The sequence below is a fragment of the Typopeltis vanoorti genome, chromosome 17 (genome assembly GCF_054136105.1).
Source record: "Typopeltis vanoorti isolate ZY-2024b chromosome 17, IOZ_Tvanoo_1.0, whole genome shotgun sequence".
In the NCBI taxonomy this organism is placed as follows: domain Eukaryota; kingdom Metazoa; phylum Arthropoda; class Arachnida; order Uropygi; family Thelyphonidae; genus Typopeltis; species Typopeltis vanoorti.
The window spans coordinates 36,405,921-36,420,941 of NC_143565.1; the positions used below are offsets into that span (position 1 = coordinate 36,405,921).

General features: G+C 35.4%; 1 protein-coding gene across 5 annotated transcripts in view; it reads left to right on the forward strand.

Annotated features, from left to right (window-relative positions):
• Positions 1–15,021, forward strand: part of LOC150097294 (hepatocyte growth factor-regulated tyrosine kinase substrate-like) — a 274,352-nt gene that overhangs the window by 241,569 nt on the left and 17,762 nt on the right. For 4 of the 5 annotated variants that reach the window (XM_090407192.1, XM_090407196.1, XM_090407193.1 and 1 more), the window contains one exon: positions 10,695–11,019. In XM_090407192.1, the coding sequence (XP_090263318.1) occupies positions 10,695–11,019 (325 nt within the window). The remainder of the gene's footprint in view (positions 1–10,694; positions 11,020–15,021) is intronic. The other variant, XM_090407195.1, reaches the window with a different exon arrangement.

Here is a 15,021-nt window from a genome sequence, read left to right on the forward strand (position 1 = left end):
CATTATTAATTTTGTATCGATATTAAAGTTTAATTTAATTTATATTCTAATGTACAATATGAATTCCTTAAGTTAATTAATAATCACGAATAATTTGAGAAGTAGCACGAATTGGGTAGTTAGAGAGATCTGAAGTTATTACAAATTGTGTGGCAGAAAAAGTTTGAGTGAAAAGATATTAAGCATATTGCCTACACATAATAATGTAGAGTTAAGGAGAATAGCCACAGCAATAATTAATGGCACATTAATTATTGCTGTGGCAATTATGGCAAGAATGTGCCAAAAGAGAAGCCTGGATTATGTGAATGCCTGGAGTGCATTTGATGATAAAGAGAGAAATATGTGAGAGATGGGCTGCATTTGAATGTAGAAAGATGTAAGCATATGAAGAGGTTGTTCTCTGGTCAAGTGAGAGTGTTTAAGGCAGGGAAACTTGAGTTGCCATGGTGAGTAGCAAGGGTTGGCCTTTTGCAGCGATAGTCACTTAGGAGATGGCAAAAAATGCACGATGTATTTCAGATTCAAATGGAGTCTGGAGATAATAATAGTAGGTATGGAAATATTGATAGTGCAGTTTATTTATTTGTATGATGATATAATGGCTGTGAGGTGCTGTACTTCCCTTTTATAGGGAAGTATGGCACCATCTCAATCTCCCCAAATTTTATTTCGGCTCGGGACAGGCATAGCTGATGAATCAGGCTTATGGCTGAGTCTTAAGTATTCCTGATTGTAATCCGTGTGGGTTCACAGGGCCAGTTTGCCTGCTTGTTGGAGGAAAAACTCCAGATAAACTGGGGAGAAAAACCCCGCTGTCCATGCCCAGGACCAGCTAACTTGGCTGTGTCTGAGAAAGATCCTTAAACTACTCACATTGGTGATGAGAATTGAACTCAGGACACTCCTTTTCCAGGCATATGGTTGCGAAGCGCATAGCCACTAGATAGTGCAGTGATGCTTCTCTATGCAAATGTCATGAATATCAGGAATAAAGAGAATGAATTTGGTAGTCTTAATATCTTCAGCCTGTTCAAAGATTGTTGAATCAATGAAACATGATTGACAGAAATAGAAACAGAAAGGTATAGCATATTTTGGCAGGATAGGAAGGATAAATGGAGTGGTGAAGTTTTACTTATGGTGAGTGTTAGAAATTGTTGTGAGTATGAGTTCTGACAGTGAGTGAGTTTAGGAGAGACCTGTCAAAGACTCAGTATAAATCTCTCTCAGTGAGTCTTTAACTCAGTGCTCAAGAAATAATAATAATTTCTAAGCTTTTTCATTAACATCCAAAATATTTTGCCACCTTTTTTTGATATTTATCTTCAGTATTACCAAAGTGATACCACCATCATCATCATCGTCAAATTCCTGACATTTACCCTCAAGGGGTCTACAGGATATGATAGTAATACATGAAAAATTTACATCATTACTAACTTCCTACCTACAATTTTCTGCCAAATCAATCTGTTACCTTTCAAAGCTACAACATTGTCAGATCTTATATTTATATATCTATCTTCTAAAGCACTTTTTACCATATCAATCCACCTTTATATTGGTCTTCCTCTGGGTCTTTTTCCTGCCAACCTAGCAGAGAACACTTGTTTGGCTAATCTTTCCTCGCCCATTCTGTTTAAGTGACCATACCACCTGAAATTAGCTCTGCTAACGCATTCCTGGATGCTGACAGTGTCATCGTTTTTAATATGATATTGCCATTGATGCCATCTGTTCACGCCCTTAATCTTTCTCAGGACTCTCATATCTGTGGTCTCTAGTCTTTGGTCTAGTCTTTAGTCTTTTGCCATCTACTTCTGACCCAGCTCTCAGATCCGTAAGTTAAAATTGGTTTGAACACTGTTTTGTATAACAGCTAATTTAGTGTTTTGACTAATTTCTCTCTTATTCCATATAAATTTATTCAATTGACTTCCTACTGTACCAGCTTTGTTGATTCTGTTGTCTATTTCCATATTTAATTTACCATCTTCACTAAAAATCGTGCCTAAGTAGCTGAAATGTTTTATTTGTTCTATAGGTTCTTCATTCACAATGCAGCTGATATTTTCACTGCTTCTGCCTATTTTCATTATCTTTGGCTTGTTATTGCTGACCTTCATACCATATCTATCATAACAGTTATCCATTTTAGTCAGGGAATCTTTCAGACTTGTAGCAGATTTATTTAGAAGTATATCATCATCCGCATAGAGCAAGGAGCTGACATTAACATCTCCAATTTTGATATCAGGATTAATACCACTTTCCTTCATAATGTAATCCATATAGATAATGAATAACAGAGGTGATAATGTACATCCTTGTCTGACACCAGATTTAACATAGACCATCTCCCTGTACTTCCTTCAATTCTAACTGCTGACTTACAACTCAAATAAAGACTAAGTATTGCTTGATATATTGCCCCATTGACACCATACAACTGTAGCATTTTGAATAGCTTCTCTCTTGGCACCTTGTCATATGCTTTTTCCAGATCTACAAAACTTAAATACAGATCTTTGTTATATTCCCGTGACTTTTCAACTATTTGTCGTAAAGTGCCGATCTGATCCTGCCAGCCTCTATTTGGCCTGAATCCAGCTTGTTCCTCACCAAGCTTCTTTTCCACAATCCTTCTCAACCGCTTCTCAAATATACTGGCATAAATCTTACCAGGAACACTCAGTAGAGAAATATCTCTGTAATTCTCACAATCAGTTTTATTTCCCTTTTTATATATGAGTACTAAGAGCACTACTCCAATCATCTGGAATTTGTCCATCTGCCCAGGCCCTCTGAACTATGCAGTCTAGCCACTGTAAAACTTTTATACCTCCATACTTCAGCATTTCTGGTCTAATATCATCTAATCCAGCAGCCTTTCCACATTTCAGACTTTTGATGGCTTTTTCTACTTACCAGTCTTATCAAAATTTTCCCATACATTTTATTTAGCCACTTTTTACACCTATATTACTTATCTATATATATATTTTTTTTACTTACATTTTTCTCTTTGTTCTCTCTGTCTGTTTGAAATTGCCTGTCATTTGAAAACTTTATATTTGTGTTTAGTGTTAAGTGATATGGATACTCCTCCCTTTTACTAATTACTGTTGTCCAAATAAAACATCTTATACTTATTATTTAGCATAATATCACCTGCTTTAGTCTTTATGTTGATATACTTCTCTAATTCTGCTTTTCCCAACTTATTTTCCCTGATATTTCATTTGTTGATAGCACCTGTATTCATTTCTGCTAACAATGAGTTTGTTCCAATAACTGAACTTTCACTGTAACTCTTGTTCCATGATGAAACAGTGAGGGTGAAGTACCTTGTTTAACTAGGTGATGCTGCAGCTGGCATTAAGATTTTGTCATATCATACCATCATATTCTGTATTGGTTTAAGCCAGTACAGAATATGATTGTTAAGTCCCAAATTGATAGCATGTTCTTTTTTGTTCAGTATAGGATACCTATCTAACAAAGTGCACTGCAAGCGGATGGGATCCTCTTGTAAAATTAGATCAGAAGCACTGGTTCAGTCTTGCATTCCTGAAAAGCTATGTCCCCTCCCTCCCATTTATCTTACTTTAATCTTTAAGTGACCTATGATGGGACAGTGGAATGTATGTGTGTTTGTGTGTGTGTGTGTGAGAGAGAGAGAGAAGATGTTGCTATTCATAATTCTAAAGTCAATAAGACCTTTCTCAATTCTTGTATGTTTTCTCTGGGTGAATTTGAATTTATGCACATCTTTATATTAGAACATGGTTTTGTAATGACTAGCTCTATGTCTGGACAAAAACATACCATTTACTCTTTTATTAATAATCTAGTAAATGAGAACGGTCTTATTGACTTTATAATTACGAATAGAATATCTTCTCTCTCTCTCTCTCTCTCACACACGTCACGATACAGTAATATACAGGAGATTTGAAACAATAAGTGATCACTGTTTAGTTTTAAGCAGGGAAAAATAAATAAAAATAAATATACATATATATAATGTCACACAAAAAAGAAAAATATGTATGAGAGGTTCTGATATTCAAATAGTATTATTACAGTAACCTCCATAGAATCAGTACACTCATCATGAGAGACCCACTTAACTAGCAATGTGTCTCTCATATTGAACTTTATTTATGCTCTCCATTCACAATGCACTCTGCCAATGCATTCAATTTTTCAGCTTCCAGGGGCGACCTCTCATTCTTTCCATCTTGTCCTTCATGTGTTTTTAATAATCCTTTCTATATTAATCTGGTAAAATCTCTCAGTCAATCTGCCTAACTAACACTCCAGGCTCTCAATATCACTTTGGTCATATGTTTCTGTTTCCACATCACAATGAACTAGGTGACCAAATCTGAGCACAGTAGTCCATGTGTGGTCTGACCAATGCCATAAAGAGAGGTACCACTACCTCCTTATCCTTGCTTGTCAGTGCACTTTTTATCATAGCAGAATATAATGTGCAGTCTTCACAAAACTTGCAATGTGCCCTCAAAATGTTAGTCCACTGTCTGCCATCACCCCCAAGATCCTGAATCTCATCCATCCTGAAGCACAGCTCCACCATTCCATTCATAATTGCTATTTGTAGCCTTATATCAGGTCATCTAAAAAGTAATGACATTTTTAGCATTAAGTTTTGAAAGGATATAAAAGATAAATCATTTGCTAATTTAATCAAGTATATATTCTCCATTGCAATCAGTAATGCTCTTCCAACGTTGTGAATCTTCATTATGCCATTTCTATTGAATTCAGGAGATTTGGAGGCAAAGAAGTCATGTAGACTCAATTTCAGTGCCTCTAATGTATTGTATTGTTTTTCATTCATGAAATGTCAAACTTCGAAATAAGTGATAATATGAAGATACAAGATCAGGAGAATATGGAGGGTGTGGAAGCTTTTCCCATCCAGGTTTCTCAATTTTGATACAGGTGATTCTTGCACTATGGGGGGCTTGCATTATCATGGTGGAAAAACAACACCCTTTTGATTGACCAGAAAACACCTCTTTTCTTTCAGTTTTTCATTCAGTTGATCAAGTTGTTCATGGCTGTGATTGTTTGATTTTGTGACAGGAGTTCAAAGATTGAACCTCTCAAGAATGAAGAGTAGTGCAGGTTTGATGAGCTTTGTGTTTGCCATACTGTTTTATCTTGCATGATATGTCTCTAACTCCATGGAGGTCTGATGTTAATCATCGTCATCACCATCAATGTCCTGATATGTATCCCCAAGGGGTGTTCAGGTTATTATGACAGCACTACATGATTAAGTTTACATTATTATTTATCTCCTATCAACAGTTTTCCTCCAGATCAATCTATTACTTCTGAGCACTCCAATATTGTCATATCTAACATTTTGTGCTTCTATAGCACTTCTGACTGAATCAATCCACCTAGATCTTGGTCTTCCAATGGGTCTCTTTCCTGCCATCTTGGCATGAAAAATCTGATTTGCTAACCTTTCTTCACCATTCTTTTAAGTACCTTAGATTAGCTCTGCTGATACATTCTTGAATGCTAATAATGTCAAGTGTCTTTCTAATATCTTCATTTTTAATATGATTCTGCCATTAATGCCATCAGTTCCATCCATCAGTGGCTTTAACAGACCTTTAAGCCTTCCAAGTATCTTTAGAGTTCTCAACTGTAATCAAGGATAAGGCAGTTACCATTTGCCTCCAATTATTCTTGTCTGTAAATTGCATGTGTTCTACTGGATGGTTTGTCTGTTTTGAGGGAAGAAAAACCTGAGATTCCAAGAGAAAAACCCTTTACTTCTGTATGAAACCAACTAACTTACCTTTACTCGAAAGAGACCAGATAAAGGTTCCTCACATCATGGACAGAAATTGAACTAGGTCTTTCCGAACAAAGGATTTCGTCTATACAGACTGAGCTACGGAGGCTCAATGCCATCGGTTCACTCCCCTAATTTTTCTCAGAACCCTCATATCTGTGGTTTCTAGTCTTTGATCAAGTGCTTTATTTCTAACCCAACTCTCCAATCGATAACTTAAAACTGGTTTAAACACTGTTTTGTATACTGCTAGTTTGGTGTTTTGGCAAATTTCTCTCTTATTCCATATAAATTTATTCAGCTGTCTACCCACCATTCCAACTTTGCTTATTTTGTTGTCTGTTTTGAGATTTAACCTGAAATCTTCACTAAAAACTGTGCCTAAATAGCTGAAATATTTTACTGGTTCTATAGGATCTTAATTCAGAATGAAGCTGAAATTTTCTATGCTCTTGCCTACTTTCATAGTTTGGTCTTTTTATTGCTGATTTTCATGCCAAATTTATTACAGCTGTTATTCAGTTTAATTAGTGAATCCTGGAGACTTGTACCAGATGCGATGTGCTTAGGAGTACAATATCATTAGCATAAAATCAAAGAGCTAGGTTTGACATCTCCAATTCTAATATCAGGCTTGATGACACTTTCTTTCATATTGTGATCCATATAGATAATGAATAAGAGTGGAGATAATATGCATCCTTGTCTTACTCCTGATTTGATTTTACATCAAACCATCTTGCTGTATTTTCTTCAATTCTAACTGCTGACTGACAACTAAGACTACATATTGCTCTGTATAATGTTCCATTCACCCCATATAAGTGTAATGTTTAGCTTTTCTCTGGGCACGTTGTCACATGCCTTTTTCCAGATCTACAAAACTTAAGTACAGATCCAGTGTCATATTCTCATGATTTCTCAACTATCTGTCTTAAAGTGAAAATCTGTTTTTAACCTCTATTTGGCCTGAATTAAGCTTGTCTTTCACCAAGTTTCTCTTCCACAATCCTTCTCAACCTCTTTTCAAGTATGCTTGCATAAATCTTACCTGGAACACTTAGTAGAGAAATTCCTCTTTAATTCTCAGATTTAGTTTTATTCCCTTTTTTTGTAGATCAGTACTATGAGAGCTCTACTCCAATCATTAGGAATTCAACCTTCTGACAAGGCCCCCTCTGAATTATGCAGTGTAGCCATACAAACTTTTATACTTCCATATTTCAGCATTTCTGGTTGAATATCATCTACTCCAGCTGCCTTTCCACATTTCAAGTTTCTGACAGCTTTTTCTATCTCAAGTATTGATATGTACTCCTATTTTAGGAATTCAACCTTCTGACAAGGCCCCCCCTCTGAATTATGCAGTGTAGTAATACAAACTTTTATACTTCCATATTTCAGCATTTCTGGTTGAATATCATCTACTCCAGCTGCCTTTCCACATTTCAAGTTTTTGACAGCTTTTTCTATCTCAATATCTCGGCCTTCAGCACCACGGAACAATCGAACATGATGCAGAAGAACTTTTTTGCAATATCATTCACCAGTCATAGTCCTTTTTTCCAGCACTTGTAGCTCATCGCATTCATTAAGCATAATGCCTCCATACACCATTACCACACTACTGCCATATCTGTTAATTTCAAGAACATTCTCTTAATGATAACAATGGGAAGCAGTAACACTTTCACACCAGATCAAATGTCATCTAGAATCAGAGAAAAGACTAAAACGACTCTCATCTGTAAATAGTCCCTTAGTGTCTTGTCCAATTTTTATGGATACAGCACCATGGAAAACATACTCTGCAATGAGTTGTGGATAAAGAGATGCAGACTATAGGGCTACTTGTCACAGTTTGCCGAGATATCCGTGTACCTGTGTTTGAATGGAGCTGACCTACCATGGTATGTTGATTACGTTTTGCTGTTATAAACAAAAATCTGCCTTCATGCTTCGTGGTAGAATGAAAGCAACCCCTTAGCAAACATCTGGAACACATTCCATTGGTTTGAAACACCGCCCAGAGCCTGGATACAATACTGTGTGTGATTTCAAATGCTCTGGCAATATTAATAATTCTGTAGCCTTCTTCAAGCTTTCCAATAAGAATTTGCAACTCTTTCCTGTATGAAATCATCTTAATGATGTCTTTGAGACATTACAAAGCCATCCAAGTTTGCAGCATTATTCCTTCATGAAAATAGTTTCCTTCAAACACAATTCACTTTGTGCAGAATTTTGCCTTTTATCCTGTTAAGTACTATGACGTGTCCCCTTTGAGTGTGATTCAAAAATTTGAATGTGTACCTGCTTTCTACTCAAAATCGTTGGTTATACAAATTGCCACAAGCTGATTCATTTGAATCTGCAGTTGTAATCTTCAGAAATATTGTTGTTGAAAGTGTTTCCACTTGGTTATACTATAAATTAAAGATTCCAAGAAATTATATACTTGGTTTTACGAGTTGCCAAGAGGTATCACACCTTATTATTAAAATACTCTGGATTAGAGAAAGTCGTTGAAAGTTAATTTATAGTATAACCAAGTGGAAACACTTTAATATCTCCAATTTATCTGCTTTGCTATCCCTTCATCAAGTTCTACCTCAGCACCCAAATAGTTAATGGGTCTGCCTGAGGTGTTTACTATGCTCAAGTGATCACTTGACAACTCAGTTATCTGTTGCTTTCTAAGTTACCGCATTTACTAAGTTATTCTTCTTCCATTTGCCCATAAGGCTAACTCCTTTTCATATATGATTTTTGCATATGAAAAAATGAAAAATATGATGAATATTTTTCATATATGATGACAAAAGCATATATGATTTTGCCATCCTTACCATAGCAGTCATTTCCTAGCCAACTTTTTATACTGTTCCTAGGGTCTGCATCACTTTTTTTTTTCCCTGTGTTGGATCTATAACATTTTAAGTGCATATCTCGCTTCATTGTCTTATTGATCCATTTAATACCTACACAATTTATTCTTCTGACTCTAAGGATGCAGTTAGCTATAACTTCCTACAAATCCTTTTACCACTTCCTGCTCATTCCTGTATAATGCAATTTTTCATGCCAAGGCACTACTTCCAGCTTCCTTCTCAGTCCATCACTTGCCTCATAGTTCAATACATATCCCTTTTTTATGCAATATTCTCACATGATTTTCCACCTCTCAAGTTAAAACTGCATGATTGCACTCTCTCTCTCTCTGAATGCAATTCATAGTCCTTTTCAGAGTTTAGTCTATAGCACATCCATTTTGTTTTGATACTAAACAGCTTCAAACTCTCGTCTGTATTATACTGTCATCACCATTGTTTGGAATCCCTGCTCTTGTTGGATTTAATCCTTCTGCAATCATTAGCAGTTCTTATCCTACCTTTCTATCATCCCTGTCCTTTCTGAAAACTCTGTACTCATCACTTTCTATTCCTATAAGGATGTCCTTTTCTGTAGTCCTTGCTAATATCGCTATTATCAGTATCAACAATAATACTCAATAAAATGTATTTCTTGTTTGTTCTCTCCTTGTGAATATATGTACATCTTTATATTGGAGCATGGTGTTAAATAACTAGTCCATGTCCTGAACAGAAATCCAGCTGGTACTGTTATCATTAGCTTTGCTAATAATGACTACATATAAATCCTAGACATAAAAATGCTTCTCAAAACACTTCCGTATGCGTGAGAAACACTACTCTGTTGTTTATGTTTCCACTGAGACAAAACGTTTCCCTTTTCTTTGTCAAATCTCCTCTCTGATGACGAATAATTCCTCTATGATTCCTATTAGAACCTTCTTGGAGAACTATAAGTACAAAGAAGTATCTTGATCCAGCTTCCCATTGAAATTAACTCACATCTACTTGAAATTGCCTCTCATACAAGAAGTTTATTGTCTCATATTTAGCATTGAATATAGCTACTTCTTCCTTTCATTAATTACCTGAATATATTTATTGTTTAGCAACATCTTACCTGTTGTTGACATAGCATTTACAGGTAGTACTATCTCCACCTGTTTTTCATTAATGCTTCTTATATTAATAGTACATATCGTCAATTCCATTGGATTTTTGGTTTTCCAGTAGTTAACTTGTCACTGTTCATCTTCATTCCCAAATGAAAAGAATGGTGTGTGACTGGGCTTGTTTAACTGGACATAGCAAGCCGACTTAACATTTGATCATGTTGTACCATCATGTTTATGTGTGATTTCAGCCAATATAGAATATAATTTGGTCAGCTAAGTCCCAAATTGTCATCCTTATTCATTCAGCATTCAGACAGAGATCTGATAATGTAATACATCACAAGACAGTGACAGCTCGAATCAGATAAGAACTGAAGCCATTTCCCAACATACTTTACAGGCTACACTGGAGATCTCCTTCCGCTTACCTGGCTTTGATCCTTAACTGATCCCTAGTATATTCACTGTGAATTGCATTAGATATTGGTGGCTCACTCAGAGTTTTAAAATGTACTCAGTATCCAGTGTGATTTACATTTTTGATCATCAGTAACTCAGGGTCAGAACTTGATCATAGTCAGCTGCATCTGATGTTAGCCAGTTGCAAGAACAGAAAAAGAATCAAGATCATGTAATTGCTGATATAAATATCATAAGGATTGCTTACCATTGTTGTACATACAAGGAGATACTACAATAGTTATTTCTGTTTTGATTGCTTTTTGTCTATTTGTTTAACTAATGCACAGGTTTGCAAGGGACAGCATTCCCTATCATAGGTAAATAATAATGAAAGTAGTTATTTTAAATTTCATGTTTACCATATATCCAAGCTGCAACTTTTAACTATTTTGATTTTAGGAATACCTCCAGTACCAACGACAGTTAGCTATGCAAAGGATGGAGGAAGAAGAACGTGAAATGCATTTAAGGCAGAAACACCAGAGCCATCAATACTACCAGACACTTCATCATGAAATGTATTCTCCTCCTCCTCCTCCACATGGATCTTATATATCTTCTCCCACTTCAGGTAATCAGTGCTATCCTGTTATGCATCCTGCAGTTAATAACAGTCTGGTTCATGGTTCATTTCCAGTGTCTTATGGATCACAAGCACCATCAAGTAACTTAGTTAATCAGCTGCCCCTGCATATTACAGAATATCAGACTTACAATATGCGAGGTATGAATAAAAAATGTTTCTTGCACATAATATAGGACATTTGAGAATACTGGGATTTTACATTTTGCATATAATCACATGAAATGCTTTTATGGTAGTTCTACCAACAACTGGGTGTCATAATAGTACATTATTACAGTATCTTTATCCAGAATGGACTCTTGGTCCATTCACTGTATACTCTGCTCTAAAGACCAAATGTGGCAACTCTTCAAGCCAGTTCATCTCTAGTAAGCAGGAGGTGGGGATGTCTTACATAAGGAAATAAAAATCATCTACTAGTTAAATTCTATCACATATATATTTTAACTTTTTTTGACCCAGCATATTGAGCTAGTTATTTTAAATGTACATGGATACAGTAGTGGTGAGGAAAAGCACAAATCAGCAGAACAGGCAGAAATCTTAAAAATACTGCATGTCCATTAAACCTTTCCTATGGAATTTTAAGAAATCATTCTGCACTTTGAAGATTTTGAAACCTAATATTACATACAATTTTTTTTTTTTTTTTTTTACCCCTGAAAAACTAACTACTTCAGGTTTGTAAACTGCATTTACTACAATATATCACGAGAAATAATAAGCAGCCATTTCAGTGTGATAAAAGTTGGACTTTATATTCATCATCATTAAAGCAACATTTTGTTCAGTGAAAATTATAAAAAAAAAAAAAAAAATCCACAGTTCCATTTCTCTTATTTTCTCATGCGTGCATCTTGAAAATGAGACATGGGGGAAGAGGTAGATAGTTGCATGACTTCTTATGAGTTCTTTTTTCAGAGCAAATATCATGCAACAGTTTGTTTTCATATGCTGCAAGAATACTATCCTTTCAGAACTGTTCTTACTTGACCTATCCAACATGGATCTTGCTTGCTACACTTTTTTTTTCCTTATAAGAGCATTAAAGGACAGAATACATGGAGTAAAGGTAAAAGGATAAATTACTCATGACTTTACTGCCAACCCAGACACATTATATTACTGAATTACATGAGATATATGAAGAGAGCTACAAAGCTCTTCATTGTGCTTGATACAATCTTTAGACTATTTTTATTGTTCTTGTTGTTAACTGCAAATGAGATGAATTTCATCACCTAGTGTTATAACGTTGTTATCTTATATATATTATTTCTTTACTTTAATTACTTTTACTTAATTCTCTTCTTAAATCTCTAGCTTAGTTTCGTCTAAACCATATTATTATTATTATTATTATTGTTCCGGGCAACTCCATCATCGATATGCTCTATCTTTCTATCCGTCTTAAGATTCACTCAGGGCTGTTATTTACTCTTAAGTGTGGTGCACGTGGATTATGAAGACAAAGGGTTTACTACTGGACAATGCTGATCCCCCTTTGTTTCAGCACTGGTTCTGATTCCTTCTTCAGATTCAGGGAATATTTCTATTATACTGTGCCACCCTGAATCCTAGATTATTGAGCAGTGCAAAATCAAGGAACCAGAACTCAGTTTAGTACACTATCTTAAATCACTTAAGCTTATTTTGCAGTCGTAGCCTCCCTAACAATTTATCTTCTGCTGTGGTTCGAATTTTATGAGAACATGCAATAGAAATGAAAATCAGGCAAGTCACCAGTTAAACTTAAAGAAAAGAACATTTAATTTCAATTCAGACATTTACACATTATAAATAGACACTCACTTACTTTACTTTCCGAGTCTGGGTCCAGTAGCTGAAGGATTAGCCAACGTTGAGTTTCAACGTTGTCCAGGGTATGCCCGATTGTGATTCTGAGTGATCGCTTTTGTATATAACACAATCTACGAGGAGGCTCCTTCAATGTACCCCAATAAACACTGACACATAATTTCACTAATATCAAAGAATGAATATAATATTCAAAACCTTCTAAATTTCACATAGCATGCAACACACATCAATTCAAGTATGCAATTCTATCTATGAACAGCCATGCACTTTTATATACTTCAAGGCTAAGGATTATTCACTTATCAAATCACAAAGTAACCTTCACGTGCTTCCACACTAATTCCTTCAGAAACTCATATTTTATCACTACTTCAAAATCTGACTATCTCTAATGTCCTTAGCATAATTAATAACCTCAAAAAAATGTAATGTCCTTCCTAAATTTACAAGCTTTCTCCCATAACACAGTTATTTAACAAAACATAGGGTTTACATTACCATTTGCTGGGAGACTATTCTTGGCCATCTCATTCATCATGACTGAACTTTCTCTTCTTGATTCCTGGCTCATTCTATGTTATCTGTAGTGTTCCACTGGTGGTCCGACAGGATATATCTGTGCCGCCAAAAGTAATTGCCCATTGTTTTCTTATCAACTCGCTTGACATGGTTCAGCTATTTCTTGGGGAATCTGAAACTGCCTTCCGCTGGACTAAACGTTGACTGGCAACCTTTCATGAACATCACGGCATGCTCCTTCAGCCTTTGTCTCAATGACCTCGTCAAAGCATGAGGCAAGAAGGTGCTACAAGGAGGTTCCAAAACCAAGCGAAGAAATCGACAAAAAGCCTCCTCTTAGGCGCTGCTACCATTTTTAAATCACGCGCCCTGCTTTCTTTCTTCATCATTGCTTTTCCCCTCTTCTTTGCCTGAGTCACCTTACGTCTCCCAGTACATAGCACCACACTCTCCCCTAGCGTGCTCTTCAATGTGCGTGTGTGTGTGGGGGGGAGACTGTGTGCTTGCCATTCTTGGTGCACGCATACTTGTTTCACGTGTTCAGCTTCTGGCCATCTGCACCTAATCTGATTAACTTTTCTCCCAGCAAATTTGCAAGCATTTACACAAAAGTAACATAGCTTAAATCACAGACAATTCACGATATTTATATTACAACATGAATTATGGATAAATAACCTCAATTTAGAAATGTTTCTGGTAAGTTACAAGTAATTTAGCACATCTGATATGTCAATATATGTTCAAAATTGCAAACCCATGTTATGTCTGAAGGAAACAAAATATAATTAATTTTCAGTTAAATTCAGAACTTAACACTAGTGTGAGACCACTGCCCCACTTATCGGAGACCTCCTGTGAAGTGGAGTAATATTGAAGAAAATTTTTAATAAAGATATGAATAATGTGCCAATTAGGTTCATTCTCCTTGATCTCAGTTATTACAGTGATTCTTTGTGACCAGTTCACAATAGCCAGAAGCTGGAATTACATTATGAAGATAGGATAAATTCATGATCATCATCAAATTCCTGATATGCTCCTTCAAGGGGATATATAGGATATTATGTTAGTAATACACATAAAAAGTTACATCATTGCTTCATATTGACAATTTTCTTCCAAATTCATCTATCTGCTAAGACTCCAATGTTATCATAACTTATATTTCATTTTTTAACATTTTTTATTGTATCACTTCACCTAGATCTTTGTCTTCCTCTAGATCTTTTTCTTACCATCCCACAGAGAACTTGTTTTGCTAACCTTTCCTCTATCATTCTGTTTAAGTGACCATACCTCTGAGATTAGATCTGCTAAACATTCTTGAATGCTAACAATGGCGAGTTCTTTACTAATATCCTTATTTTTAATATGATATTGCCATTGTTCACTCTCCTATTCATTCTCAGAACTTTCATATCTGTGATCACTGGTCTTTGATGAAGTGGTTTACTACTAACTCTCCTCTCAAATCCATAAGTTAAAATTGGTTTGAACAATATCTATGTATAGCTAGTTTAATGTTTAGACTAATTTCTCATTTATTTCATATAAATTTGTTCATTTGATTTCCTACCATATTTTCTACTTTTGCTGTCTATTTCCATATGTAATTTGCAATCTTCACTAAAAATTGTGCCTAAATAACTAATCCTTTAGTTATTTTAGTAAAATCTTTTACTTGTTCTATTCTTTCTCCATTCAGAATGCACTTGATGTTTTCAGTGTTACTGCCTATTTACATATTTTTTTTTGTCTTTTTATTTCTGATTTTTCATAAAAAATTTATTCTTATTA